Source organism: Cololabis saira, chromosome 7 (genome assembly GCF_033807715.1).
Source record: "Cololabis saira isolate AMF1-May2022 chromosome 7, fColSai1.1, whole genome shotgun sequence".
In the NCBI taxonomy this organism is placed as follows: domain Eukaryota; kingdom Metazoa; phylum Chordata; class Actinopteri; order Beloniformes; family Belonidae; genus Cololabis; species Cololabis saira.
Window position 1 is genome coordinate 9711851 of NC_084593.1, and position 13106 is coordinate 9724956.

Below are 13106 nucleotides of genomic sequence, written 5' to 3' on the forward strand. Positions count from 1 at the left end.
TCTACTTATTTTAAGTGAAAATCTACTTGAAACAGGTGAAAATTGTTGTTTTTTCCAGTGATGAGTCTTGTTTTAAGCGTAATGAGATTTTCTTGACTAAAAATGAGACATTTTAACTAGTTTTGTAGTTTTGTTGGTACATCTGGGAGTGACGTTCCTACTTTAATTAACTGAATAAAAAAAAACAAACATATGTATTTGGTAAACCTTTTTTGAGGTAAAAAATTGAAACCTAAAGACTCCCTTCTTCCCATCTTCAGGCTGTGGCTCCTTTGAATTTAGTGTTGCAGCTTTGCTGACCAGCAAGAGCAGCATGGTGTGGAACTGGATGATTGAGATGGAGAGGTTGGATAATTCTCCTGTGAGGAAGTCTACCACACTACCCTGCAGATCTGAATGGCTCATTGGATGAGAAATATTCACACCTGCACCACCAGCCTATAGATTCCCTTTAACATTTACATACAGAAAATACACAAAAGGAGAGGACGTCATGTGTGCTGCAGGTACACACATTCAGACTCACACAGGACGCAGAGTATTTGCTCACTGTAAACATCAAGCCTGACCTGAGTTTGTCTTTTAAAAGTGTAATCATCAGGTTTGAAACACACTTAACTTCAGTGTTCAACAGCTTTGCTATCAGAAGACGATAACCAAACAGGACTGATTTTTATTAATGGACGGTTGTTGTCTTCTCTTGATAATACTGCTCTTGAATAACCAACTGTAAGTAACTGAGAGCATCGTGGGAGAGAAGCCAGTGTTGGTTTACTGTCACAGCCTGTAGCCAAGTTTTAAATGAATCAAGATAAAGAATTATTTTAAAAAAAAGTGTAAATCTATTGGTATCCCTGACGAGCATCATGAAAGATGAAAGAGGGGAAAGTAAAACTTAGACCATCATAAAAAGAGATGCTTAGCAGCTCTGTGAAACAGCAAACGTATGCTTAAATGCCTTATTCACTTTTACTCGTACTTTACTGAATGAAGAAAAGGAAAACAAAAGTTTTTCGGAATAAGGCTCATACATCAACAATACAACCAGTAATCCAATGGACTGGAATCAAGCACGTTACCATCTAAAACTGACATTTTTGGGCCTTTTATTTGCTTTTAATGTTGCTGATGTCTGTATATTCAAATTGCTCTGTATAAAGTTAAAATGAAATGATGTGAACAGTTACATAAACACATTTTAATGCTCTCTTCACACCTGGGGAACACAGTTGAGATATTCAGATGCAGGTTGATGTTGATTTGGGGTTTTAACAAAAGAATAGGAGATGGTAGTAAAATAAAACTGCACAAAGCAAGATGTGTGAACCAGATTTAACCCAGAATAAAAAAAGCTTTCTTTAAATTATTTGTCATGTCAGCATGTTGGATGTAATGATGTAGCCATAAGAAAAAATTTCGTTTTTTTTTTTTAAATCAGCAAATCCAAGCCTGATAATATTTGCAATCATGCTCCTCATATCAGAACATGTTTTTACATTCAGGAGGTGTGTTTTTAATTAATAAAAATACAACCATACAACTTCTTTGGTTCCAAAAAGGTACAACCTTGCATAGTGCAGTTTTAAGAGATAAATTGTTTTTCGTTAGAGGTAACGTGGTGCTTGGGCAGGTCCGAGTGGTCAAGGAAGAAAACAAGAGGAACAGATCACGGGAGCAACACTGGAGTTCACAAAGTCAAGGATCAGAGGATTGTGGGTCATTGATCAGTCACTGAATTTCTGTTACCTTTGATGGCTCTCTGGATTTTCACTTTATCAAAAAAAAGCACATAAAATATAGACATTAAGGAAAGTTTAATTAGAAGCTAGAGGACATTCTTTAAGTAAGAAAATACTGAATTTATAACCGGTGAAGAAAATTTTAACAGTAACAAGTAATAGGGCTGGGTGATATGGACCAAAAGTCATATCTCGATATTTTCTAGCTGAATGGCGATACTCGATATATATCGATATTTTTTCTGTGCCATAATTGGGGTTTCCCCCAAAGCATTATAGCATAGCATCTCTGTTAGCTTAATTTTTTTCTGAGGCAAACCCTTAAAAAAACAGTCAGTTTTAATACAAAGCCTCGTGCCAAATGTCACACAGGTTCCTTTATTAACAGAGGTCTGCACAATATCAAAATGTATAAAACAAATGAAATAAAAATAAACTGCCTGCATATATAGAATACGAATGCTTCTTGAATAAAATAAAACAAATATCCCTTTCCTGCATTGCAATTAAATTAAAATACACTGTGCAATTAATACAATGTAGACAGTAACAGGCAGACTTTTCCACTGAGGTTGACAGTTGTGCAAATAACAAAACATTTGTGCAAATCTCATTCAAGTCAATTTGTCACAAAATAAGCTTTATCAAAAAATATATGTATATTTTTTAAATCGATATAAACGATATTGTCTCGTACCATATCGCGTTTGAAAATATATCGATATATATTAAAATCTCGATATATCGCCCAGCCCTAACAAGTAACCGTTCGCAGTTGAGTTATTGTCTGTTCTTCGTAGCATGCAGTTTACATGACTGATTGCAGCTGAATAAAACAAAAGGAAGTGAGTGGAAATACCTCCAGCCATGTTGAGCACTTGGTCCAAGGCAGGTTGGACCTCCTTACTCAACTGTTCATGTATCGCTCCACCCAGCAGGGGACCTATGTCTGCAGGAAACACAGCAACACATCAACACCATGAATAAATAACACATTACATTCAGTCTCTGTGGGGTTTGTTCATTACTGAACCATCTAGGTTGGCTGGTATTGAATAACTTAAGTAGTGTGCAATACGTGCACTCCTTTTACTGTTTTTGTATCTCTCGACTTTCAAGAAAGAAGTGCCTGCCAAAGAAAAGTGGGATGAATACTCAGGAGATCCTCCATAACAGTTACAGTTCTGCCAATCTAGACCCAGTTATGTCACAACTCGATTGTGAAAACAAGCTTCAGAAAGTGCACGCAGCAAATTTACATGAGGGTGATATGCAATGAAATAAAACAGCTCGATGAATTGTATTTGTCCACTTAATCCACTATCAGAGGCAAACAGAAGGTCTACTTACTATCTAGGTCATAGATGACTTTGTTCTTGGCTGTGGCGTATTGAGATATAAGGTAATCAATTTGCTGCAAACAGAAAACACAGAGCAGTGCCTTAAGAAAAAAAGACTCAAGAATAGAGACACACCAAAAGTAGATTGTCAGTCTTTTCACAGATTCTCCCAAAAGTGTCAAAATAAGAGGATATGAGACAAAATGGAAAAATAAATTGTAAAAATTCAAACATATGATATGTATACTGTATGACATACAATGTTTCTCAGGAAACAATATTTCAAAACACTAATTTGCAAGTGTTGCAGACAGTTAAGGTGAGAAACCATTTCCCCTGAAAGCATTACATGAAATTATATACAAAAATACCCAAACTGTGGTTCACACGTCTGATTAAAGTTCACGCTCCCTAAAATATTAATACTTATCATTTGGATTAATTGAAAATTTTAGAATTTTACCATGAATAAACATGTTTCATGTTTGCAAACGTGTTCTACTTAGTAGGTGTTTAACAGAAGATCTTAGTCTTTACACACGAGGATCCCATATGATTTGATAGCTTAACTGATTTCGGGAGGTTCTGCTGATTCATTATGAAATACAGGTTGTGATCTGTCCACATTTGCTGCACGTTCATCTCACCATCGGCGTGTCATTTGCGAAGGTGTGCAGGTCCCTCATGTTGCTGTTGACGAGTCGTCGTATGTTCTTCACCTGCGAGCTCAAGTTCTGGTTGGCGGCGTATGCACACAGCACTCCAATCCTGGAAACAATTTAAATGCACAAATAAAATCACTCGTTTCACTACGCAAGTCTCCCTCTAAGTGTGGCTGAGCAGCCCTGCTGACCCCTCAGCAGAGGTGTCAAGTAACCAAGTACAAATACTTTGTTACCTTACTTAAGTAGAAATTTTTGTTATCTATACTTCACTGGAGTAATTATTTTTCAGACGACTTTTTACTTTTACTCCTTACATTTTCACGCAATTATCTGTACTTTTTACTCCTTACATTTTAAAAACAGCCTCGTTACTCTATTTCATTTTGGCCTTTAAAAAAAAACTATCCAGTTAAATTGCTCCATCCGGATAGAGTGAATTTGGTTGTGGTTGTTTCAGATGTTCTTGTCCAGTTTTGTTCTTACATCCGTTCCCTCAGATTCCTGCAACTAAACTTGGATGTACATTCCAATAAAGGTTAGGATAAATGATAACATGCCTCTGAAGTTTGACTTTTTGCACCATTACAATACTTATAGGCAACTAGTCATCATATCTCCTGCTCTCTGAAACAGATGTTAATGCTCAATAGTACACATATATGCTTCTTTAATATATTTGCATTATACTAAGATGCATTCATTTTCAATGGCTTTTGTCCTTAATAGCTTTTTTCCCCCTTACATTACTTTTACTTTTATACTTTAAGTAGTTTTGAAACCAGTACTTTTATACTTTTACTTGAGTAAAAAACTTGAGTTGATACTTCAACTTCTACAGGAGTATTTTAAACTCTAGTATCTATACTTCTACCTGAGTAATGAATGTGAATACTTTTGACACCTCTGCCCTCAGTACATCGATCAACATACATGTAGGAAGGAGTGAAACTGGGGTGATGACGTGCAATCGCCAGCAGGGGTCAGTGTTCTACACCACATTTACTTTCACTTTGAAAGCACCTGTAGAGTAAGCTTTAATTTCCGCCTTTACAGTTTTTTGTAACTATAGAAACAACATTCATTATTTTCTCTCCTTATTAAATAAAATAAATTCATATTGTTATATAATTTCCATGTGACGGTAGCATAAGAATTATACAGTTAGTCATGAATGGCCTTGGACTGCACATTACAGTAGTGGAACTTTGAATACATGCGTCGCGGACAATACAAGGAGTGGGTTGAAAACTGTTTTCTCAGAATTACTTAGAATTACTACAATTTTCAGGAAGCAATTGGCCAATGCAGGTGTACTACACTGCCTTCTGTCGCCTAACAGCCCAAGGCTGTAAACAGATTCAAATTAAATCTGAAAACACAGAATTGCATAAATAAAACCATTAAAAGTGAGTCTCTTGCATACTTCAAACAGACCTGAGTAGCTCACTACAAGGCATAATTAGCTTGAGCAACATCAAGGGAAAAACAACCCATAATATTAAGCTGTTGCTATGACTCACTTTCACCCCAGCTGAATGTTTGTGCTCATTGCCTTGCAGCTACCATCATGCCATGCGTCTAAGTGAATGCATGTATGTTTTTATTTTGAGCACGGTGCAATTAACTTCTGTTAAGATGATCAAAAGACTTTTTCCTGATGGATTCTGGAGATGTCAAAACTCTTAAACTCGACTTGTATAACACAGTGAATCTCCTCCACGGAAAGGATTCAGAGGAATAAGAAGCTTTATGAATGATGTAAGATGACTTGTAGAGAGGAATAACAAAAGGGGCTGACTCAGATGCCACTGGGAAGGTTTAGATCAATAGAGATGAATCAGGCTGTTGTGATTCACCGTTTTAAGAGACAGTGGTCTTTGTATACGCGTCTCTGCCTCAGCAGCTTGTATGCTGTGAAAATGCCATTCCTGTGAGCAGCAGTCCTTGATGTATTTACAATCTACCATTACTGATACAACCTAAACTAATTAAGGTATTAAGAATGTATGTTTATATACACAATACTATGGAAATGCATCCTTTACATTCTTAGCCATTTTGTGTATGTACATACATGGTAGATGGTTGTTGGACTGTACCGATGAATAAAGTAGGCTATTAAAGCCACCCTAGGTAGTGATACCACTTCTGACCACAAGGGGGAATACAGATCTGCTCTGCTGACAAAAGAACCAGTTGCTATGGAGGGGGCAAAGTCAGGCCCAACTTGTAATACAACTTTGTCCCTCTAGGGCTGCACTTGGTTGGGTCTAAAGACGAAGCTTAGCTAATCAAGCTTGTACTAACCATACATTGTCTAAATACAGTGGTCTTTACGATTTTGCCACCACATTTGAAATGGGAGGTCCTGTCACAAATGTTTGCTAGCTGTTCAAGAGCTCCTAGGACGAGGATAAGCTGCAGGAGTCACAGTGGATCATTTCTGAATCATTCCAGCAGAGGTCTGCTGGGATGTGTAGTCATTCAACCCGCATGTATCCTTCAAGGGTTGATTGACAGCTGTTACCCTGCATTCACACTGAAAGCGTCACGGGCGTCATAGGCAGCCGGTTGCCATTCATTTTCTATGAAAACGCGCGTCGAGAGGCAGTGGGAGCAGCAGAGGCAGCGCGTCAATTTGAAGATGAAAAATCTGAACTTTATGCAAATGAGCAGCGGCGACGCCGAGGCAGCGTCCAATCACAGACCGGGATTCCCGAACAAGAACCCTCAATGCAGATTGTACTTTCGTGTACACACAAACGTACACTCATTCACATGCATACAGGAGCATAGCTGTACACTAACAAACTTATTTTATCAGGAATTAATATATTTAATCCAGCAAACTGACATTTTTGCTGATTTGACTGCCGTTTTTACCTGAACTGCTCATGTGAAACACGTATGGGCTACATCGATCCAACGCAAAATTATTAAAAACCGTGCTTATTAATCACAAAACACAGTTTAAACATTATGACCAAATCCGCTCCGACCTGGTGTGTCAGTGTTCACCGCAGACAGACTGCAGCTTCACCGGGACCAACGACTCTGACGGTTGCTGTTGGTCCGCGGACCAAACTTGTTAAGGAGCATCAAACTCACTCTTATCTACGCGGAAATAACGCTAAAATATAAAGAAGGCTTCCCAAAGTGTGATCCATGGTGAAATAGGAAACTGAAGATGTACACACTATATACAGATATGTGTAGGCGGCTATATAGACTTTGTTCCGTCCACTTCTGCAGCGCAGCTTTAGCCCCGCCCACTGCAGGCGTCGACAGTACATGAAGCTTTCAGTGTGAATCTACCAAGCTACCAAGCAGCGCGATGCTCGCATCAGGAGATTTTTGACGCTTTCAGTGTGAATGCAGGGTTAGGCTCGCCCGACTGAAACTCTGCCAAACTGCGGATCCCAGCGGAGCTCTGCTGGACCTCGCTTCAACTCTGACACCACTCGTTTTGGACATTTTGCTATAGTGACACTTTAAATCTGTCCAAACATCCTAATTTCATGAAAATGAATGTAAATAAGTGTTAACTAGCCTTGCAGATTAGCGTGAGCTAAGTAAGCTAAAACAGCTAAGTATTACTGAAATAAGTTAAGGTGCTTCAGCTAGATTCCTGGGACCACCATATGTGGCTGCTAGAAACTTTAATATAAATGACTCATCTACAAGACAACAAGAATTTAATAAAATGATATTAATTGAGTAAATCTTCAAATTATTTCCAAAAGTCTGGGTATGGATGGATTTAATAATTCTATGTTGAATCTGCTCTCCCCTTTGTCATGTCACTAACTGCCACAAAGCCAACTCCATAATACTTCTGCCCCGTGCACAACAGTTGGTGAGATGCTTATTTCTCACAGCACCTTTCAAAGTTGCAGATATTTCTTTAAATATTACGCATTGATGCTGCAGTGAGCCGAACCTCTTTCTCATCTTAACTACTACATTTTCTACAGTATATATTTCCCCTGGTTTTAGCCACTATTGAACTTCATTTTAGCCCATAGCTGGACAGTCAGAGCTCATCAGTCTTAACCGTCATAATCCCCAACTACAAGTCCAATCTTAGTCAAGGCAATGAAATAAAATATGTGATTTATCATTTCTTTAAAGTCAGGATGGCATTTACTTATGTTTATTCTGTATCTCAACAAAATATATGACCAAACATCCATCAATATCCACACCCACTTATTCCTATTCAGGGATGTAATCACAAACTTGGACGTAATTGTAAAACTGCTACAAGCAAATCAGTATTTCCTAGTTAATTTCCTAGCTAAAAGATTTAAGTTGTCAACTTATTCATTAAAATATAGATTGGAAACTACTGATAAATGCACAGAACTGATGTGTCACCCCCAGTTTCTTTGAGTGCAGGACTATGGAGACATGAAAACGACTTTGTAATGAACAATTAATTGCAGATTAAAATCATAAAGAAAGAGGGAGTCTATTTTTAAGCTATGTTTCTGATTGCAGGCAATTATGTTAAAAAGTACATGTTTTGTTGCCAACAGCCCCGTTGGGTCGAGTGAGCAGGATCAGATCTGCCTTTCTATATTGGAGCTCTCCGGGGATGCTCCATTAGATTGAGGTCTCGGGAGTTGTTAACACTTTTAATGGTTTAGTAGGATCTCATTTCAAGGAGCTCTTTTTTCTTTTGGTTAAAATCATTTTTACATGACAACATTTAGTAATTAAATAAGTGTTCTGAGATTAATACGGAAAACAACTTTCATCTTGCGAGGCTGGGACACTGGAAAAACAACAATTATCCCACATAGCCAGAGGATGGAAGAGGGAAGAAGATGAATATTTGATCGTAAACTTTCAAAGATGTATCTTGCAATTTATTTCTAATACTGTATCTACACGAATGCCAGGATCTGAGCTCCCAGCAGAAAACCACGTGTTATTCATAGGGGTGTAACGATACACTAATCTCCCAATACGGTACGATACAAGATATTGAGGTCACGATAACGATATGATAGCAGTATTTTTTTAACAACCTTGAATGAGGAACATATGACTGGAAAAAATTGTCTTTTATTTGAAAGACACAAAATACAAAATAATACTGTGCATTTGCCTTATTGTTACAGTTTGTAATGTTTTATAACGGTTTAAGTTTTAAAGAGAAAGCCAGGCCAACCATTTTCCACAAACTGAACTAAAAGTAAATGTCAGGTTTGCATTATGCATCTTCAGTTTCATACAAGTAAAAATATTTTGCCACAAACTGAATAATTTCTCTCATATATGATTTTACTTTTTTCTTTTACAGAAATTTAACAACTAAAATTAAATAAATAAATAAAAGTAAATAAATACATACAATTTTACATGATAAAACAGATTGATTCATGCTCACCTTATAAGTGTAAGAGGAGATTTATTTTTGTTAAGGTTATTTTGGTAATTCAGGGTTCATTATTTTATAAATATATTCTTTATATTCTGATGTAAATCAGGGACTATAATGACACTAGTCAGTTTATCTGTAGTGATTAGTCTGTTTTAGATAGGGCGGAGTGATACGCCACAGTACGGCACTAGGTGCTGTGTTGATGTTCTAAAATCCTACACTGTTGAGGGACATTAAAGTACACTGGAACTCAGCAGAAGTTGTCCCCGTGTTTATCCTACTCACAACCCGAAAAAGGTTTAATTTAATAAGGTAAGGCTTAACTCTACACCAGCCTTACATTAGTAAAAGTTCAGAGCTCAAAACGGGACCGCAAAACTGTACTAGTTTCTTCTGAGCGGAGGAAGATTTTGGTCCGCGGGTCGAGGCGCGGTCGTCACGCGTGGTCGGCTGCGCGTTACTAGTAAACACAATAGATTAAAATGAATAACCCAATATCGCGTATCGCGAAATTTCGTGGCACGATATATTGTTACACCCCTAGTTATTCATTTCATTGGTCTGTGCTTTCAATATTGTTTCAGATAAGTGGATTTCAGATCAGCTTTCAAACATTTGTGGTGAATGCCTTGTTCGTAGAAAGATGATAGTTAGTCAAACTACACAAAGCCACTACTACAGGCACTAAAGAGCAAATGTGTCGTAGGATCATGTGCCGCCCTTGAGAGATAAACTTGATCAGTGTGGCACCGAGCCGGGCCGAGTCTGCTGGGGTCGTGTTATTGTTTGCTGTAAACGGTGACAGAAGGGTGACAGTGAACACGATCGTCCAATAAGTGAGACTTTATGGGAAAGTAGGCCAAACTAGGCCGGGGAGATTCAAACTGGTCACTCTGACGACAAAAGCCTTTTGTCTGGTACTTTGCTGTGTCTCCGTCACCCACAAGTCTCATTTTCAGAAGTCCGATGCTTTTGTTTTTTTACATAAACTAATGCACACTTTCCTTCTCTCTGCTCATCCAGCGCCACAGCTCACTTTTATTTTGTACCTCTGCCTCTCCAGCTGCTCTGGCTCTTCTGTTTTAATCTATTTCTCTACACCTGCAATTCTCTACAGGCATTATAAACCTGCAATTAAATTCATGAAGCGTCCATTCCTCTGCTTTTTTTATCTTCCCTGTCTCCTATTTTGCCTTCTGTTCTCTCTCTTTCTCTCTCTCTGTCCCTCTTTCCACCTCCCTCTGTTTTTCTTTGTCTCATGCTCACCCTCTCTGGCTGCCGGTGTCCCGCACGGTCGCTGGAATCTGGCACCGAACAAAGAGTCTTTGAGGAGAAAGCCAGGCGCTTGGAAACGAGCTGGGGAGTTCACAACTGTCCATCATACTTGAAAATGGTTTCTATGTAGTCACGTTTGGATGTATTACTCCTGATACGAAGCAATTACATTTGGAATTACTGTAGGATGGAAAAAAATATCTGTTTGTAATTAAAATCATCAACCCAGTAATGAACACTCAATAACAGATGGCCACTGTCAAAGAATGACAATTAAAGTGTTGAAGCTCTGGAAAACATCAGCTTCTGGCAATATAGGCCCAACTCTCTGAGATAACATTTTTATTTTTATTTTATTGCACCTCTGAATGAGTAATATTCCAGTCCATTTCCATGGAGGAAACTCGTAGGAAACGTTTTTCATCCGGATATTTAAAATTATGTTCCCTCACAATTATGTCACTTACGTTAGTCCCTGAAAATTGAGCTATTTTGCTTAAAAATCTTGTAATTACACATTTAAAATAGTTTTACAGTAGATGGTGCTGCACTTTTAAAAGACCATTTCTAGACAGGATTTAATGAATTAAGCCACTGGCCTGTCGTTCTGCATGAAGACATTTCTCTGCAACTGACCCATTACCTGCAACTATGACTGTTATGGAAAAACAATTCAATTCCTTTTTGAACAAAAGCCAAATGACACATGAAACTCTTCCCTCGGGGTGGAAGCCTCACAGGAGCAGATGAAGAAGAGCATCGCAGTAGTACAGTGCCCCAGAATGGAGGCTATTAGTGGGCACTGGGAAGTGAGTGTTACATGGTCGAGTGGCTCCATAGCTTGTACAAACCCCAACAATGGCTCGCATTCATTGTGACTGTAACTGCCAGGCTGGGCCAGTCGCCTTTCAGCCCCTCCCTTGTTTCACACTGCTGGAACTGGGCCTCTATTATCCAGTCTCCAAGAGAAAACCATAAGCTGGGTCCATAACTGCGAAAAAGAAATGTGCACCAATTTGCTTTGTCTAAGTCAGGGGTCGGCAACACAAAATGTTGAAAGAGCCATATTGGACCGAAAACACAAAAAAACGAATATGTCTGGAGCCGCAAAAAATGAAAAGTCTTGTATAAGCCTTAGAATGAAGGCAACACATGCTGCATGAATCTATATTAGTTATAACTGGGGGGAGATTTATTTTTTCATTATGCACAAATGTTGAAATTCTCGAGAAAAAAGTAAAAATGTTGAGAAAAAAGTTGAAATGTCAAGATTAATGTTGAAGTACAATCTTGAGAAAAAAGTTGAAATGTCGAGAAAAACTCGAAATGCTGAGAAAAAAGTTGAAATCTCGAGAAAAAAGTCGAGATTTCGGGAAAAAAGTCAAAATGTCAAGAAAATTCAAAATTTTGAGAAAAAAGTCGAAATGTCGAGATTAAAAAGGAAAGGAAAAAAGAAAGAGAAAAAAGGAAAAAAAAAAGAACAAAGAGTAAAAAAGAGAAAAAAAGAAAAAAGAAGAAAAGGAAACAAAAGAAAAAAAAGGAAAAAAAAGAAGAAAAGGATAAAAAAGAAGAAAAAAAGGAAAAAAAAGGTCAAACATTTTTGAAAAAGTTCCAGGAGCTACTAGGGCGGCGCTAAAGAGCCGCATGCGGCTCTAGAGCCCCGGGTTGCTGACCCCTGGTCTAAGTCGTATAATAAAGCATAAACAGTGTAGGTGGTGCAAGGGAGCTTTTTTTTCTTTTGAAATGCTGTATTACACGATAAGTATTGATCTTGTGGAAAAGAAGATTATGTGAACTCGCAATGCTTCAATTTGAAATTTGTGTCTTGTTTGTTGTGCCATTCGGACCTCAATTCCCTGTGTAAAAAGACAAAAAAATAAAAAATAAAACCTCATAAGAACATTTAAATGATATAAATGAGCCTTGTTTTGCACATTGTGGGACAATAAATCATGTTAAGTGTCCAAACAATGTATCATGACATTTCCTGTACTTGATATTTCTCTGAACTTACATTTTATTTCAGCCTAAATGTTGACAGCTCTCGTTGCCACCACTTTATTTCCTCCTTTATTCCTTGAAGCTTTTTAGCAGTGCGCCTTCTGAACTGCTAGCATTCAATTCAGCAACCACATAATTCAGTTAATCATCTGGTGTGCTGCTTATTATTCCATTAAAATGCTCTTGTCCCCTCAAGCAGCCATTGTTATGCTCTCTTTATCATTTATTTTAATTTTGTCCTCAGAGCTTGCCAGGTCGCACACTGAACCCGACGTCCCACACACACTGCAGCTCTATGCTCTATAAAGAATTTGAATCAAACAAACACTTCAACTCTCTGACTCCAAGGCTTTTTCTGCCATTTTTTTGTCATTTCTTTTCCGCTAATAAACACGCTGTGTGGGTTGCTGTCCATTCTATCAAAGGACTAACTGCACTACTTTGATGGGAGACAACGGTCCCATTAATTTCACAGTAAACAGTCCAGGGTGATGTGAATACCAACGTCTGAGCTAGACGGTCTGGAGGGCTCGGGGTTGAAAAAGCAGCCGCAGAAGGTCACTGGAATACGGAAGCATTCAGAAAACAGATAGATGAGCTGAATTTCTTAAAATAAATCAACAGAAATATCTGTGTCAAACGTGTGCAGTGGTCAACGTTAGGCCTGTGTTGAAAAAATCGATTTCCCAATTCTAAA

At 38.1% G+C, this 13106-nt stretch overlaps 1 protein-coding gene across 11 annotated transcripts in view; it reads right to left on the reverse strand.

The window, feature by feature from the left end:
• prom1a (prominin 1a) overlaps positions 1 to 13106 on the reverse strand; it is a 162444-nt gene that overhangs the window by 55465 nt on the left and 93873 nt on the right. For 9 of the 11 annotated variants that reach the window (XM_061724789.1, XM_061724790.1, XM_061724782.1 and 6 more), the window contains exons 5-8: positions 3727 to 3847; positions 3090 to 3153; positions 2599 to 2688; positions 1747 to 1770 (exon numbers count right to left, since the gene is read on the reverse strand). In XM_061724789.1, the coding sequence (XP_061580773.1) occupies positions 1747 to 1770; positions 2599 to 2688; positions 3090 to 3153; positions 3727 to 3847 (299 nt within the window). The remainder of the gene's footprint in view (positions 1 to 1746; positions 1771 to 2598; positions 2689 to 3089; positions 3154 to 3726; positions 3848 to 13106) is intronic. The other 2 variants (XM_061724787.1, XM_061724783.1) reach the window with 1 other exon arrangement.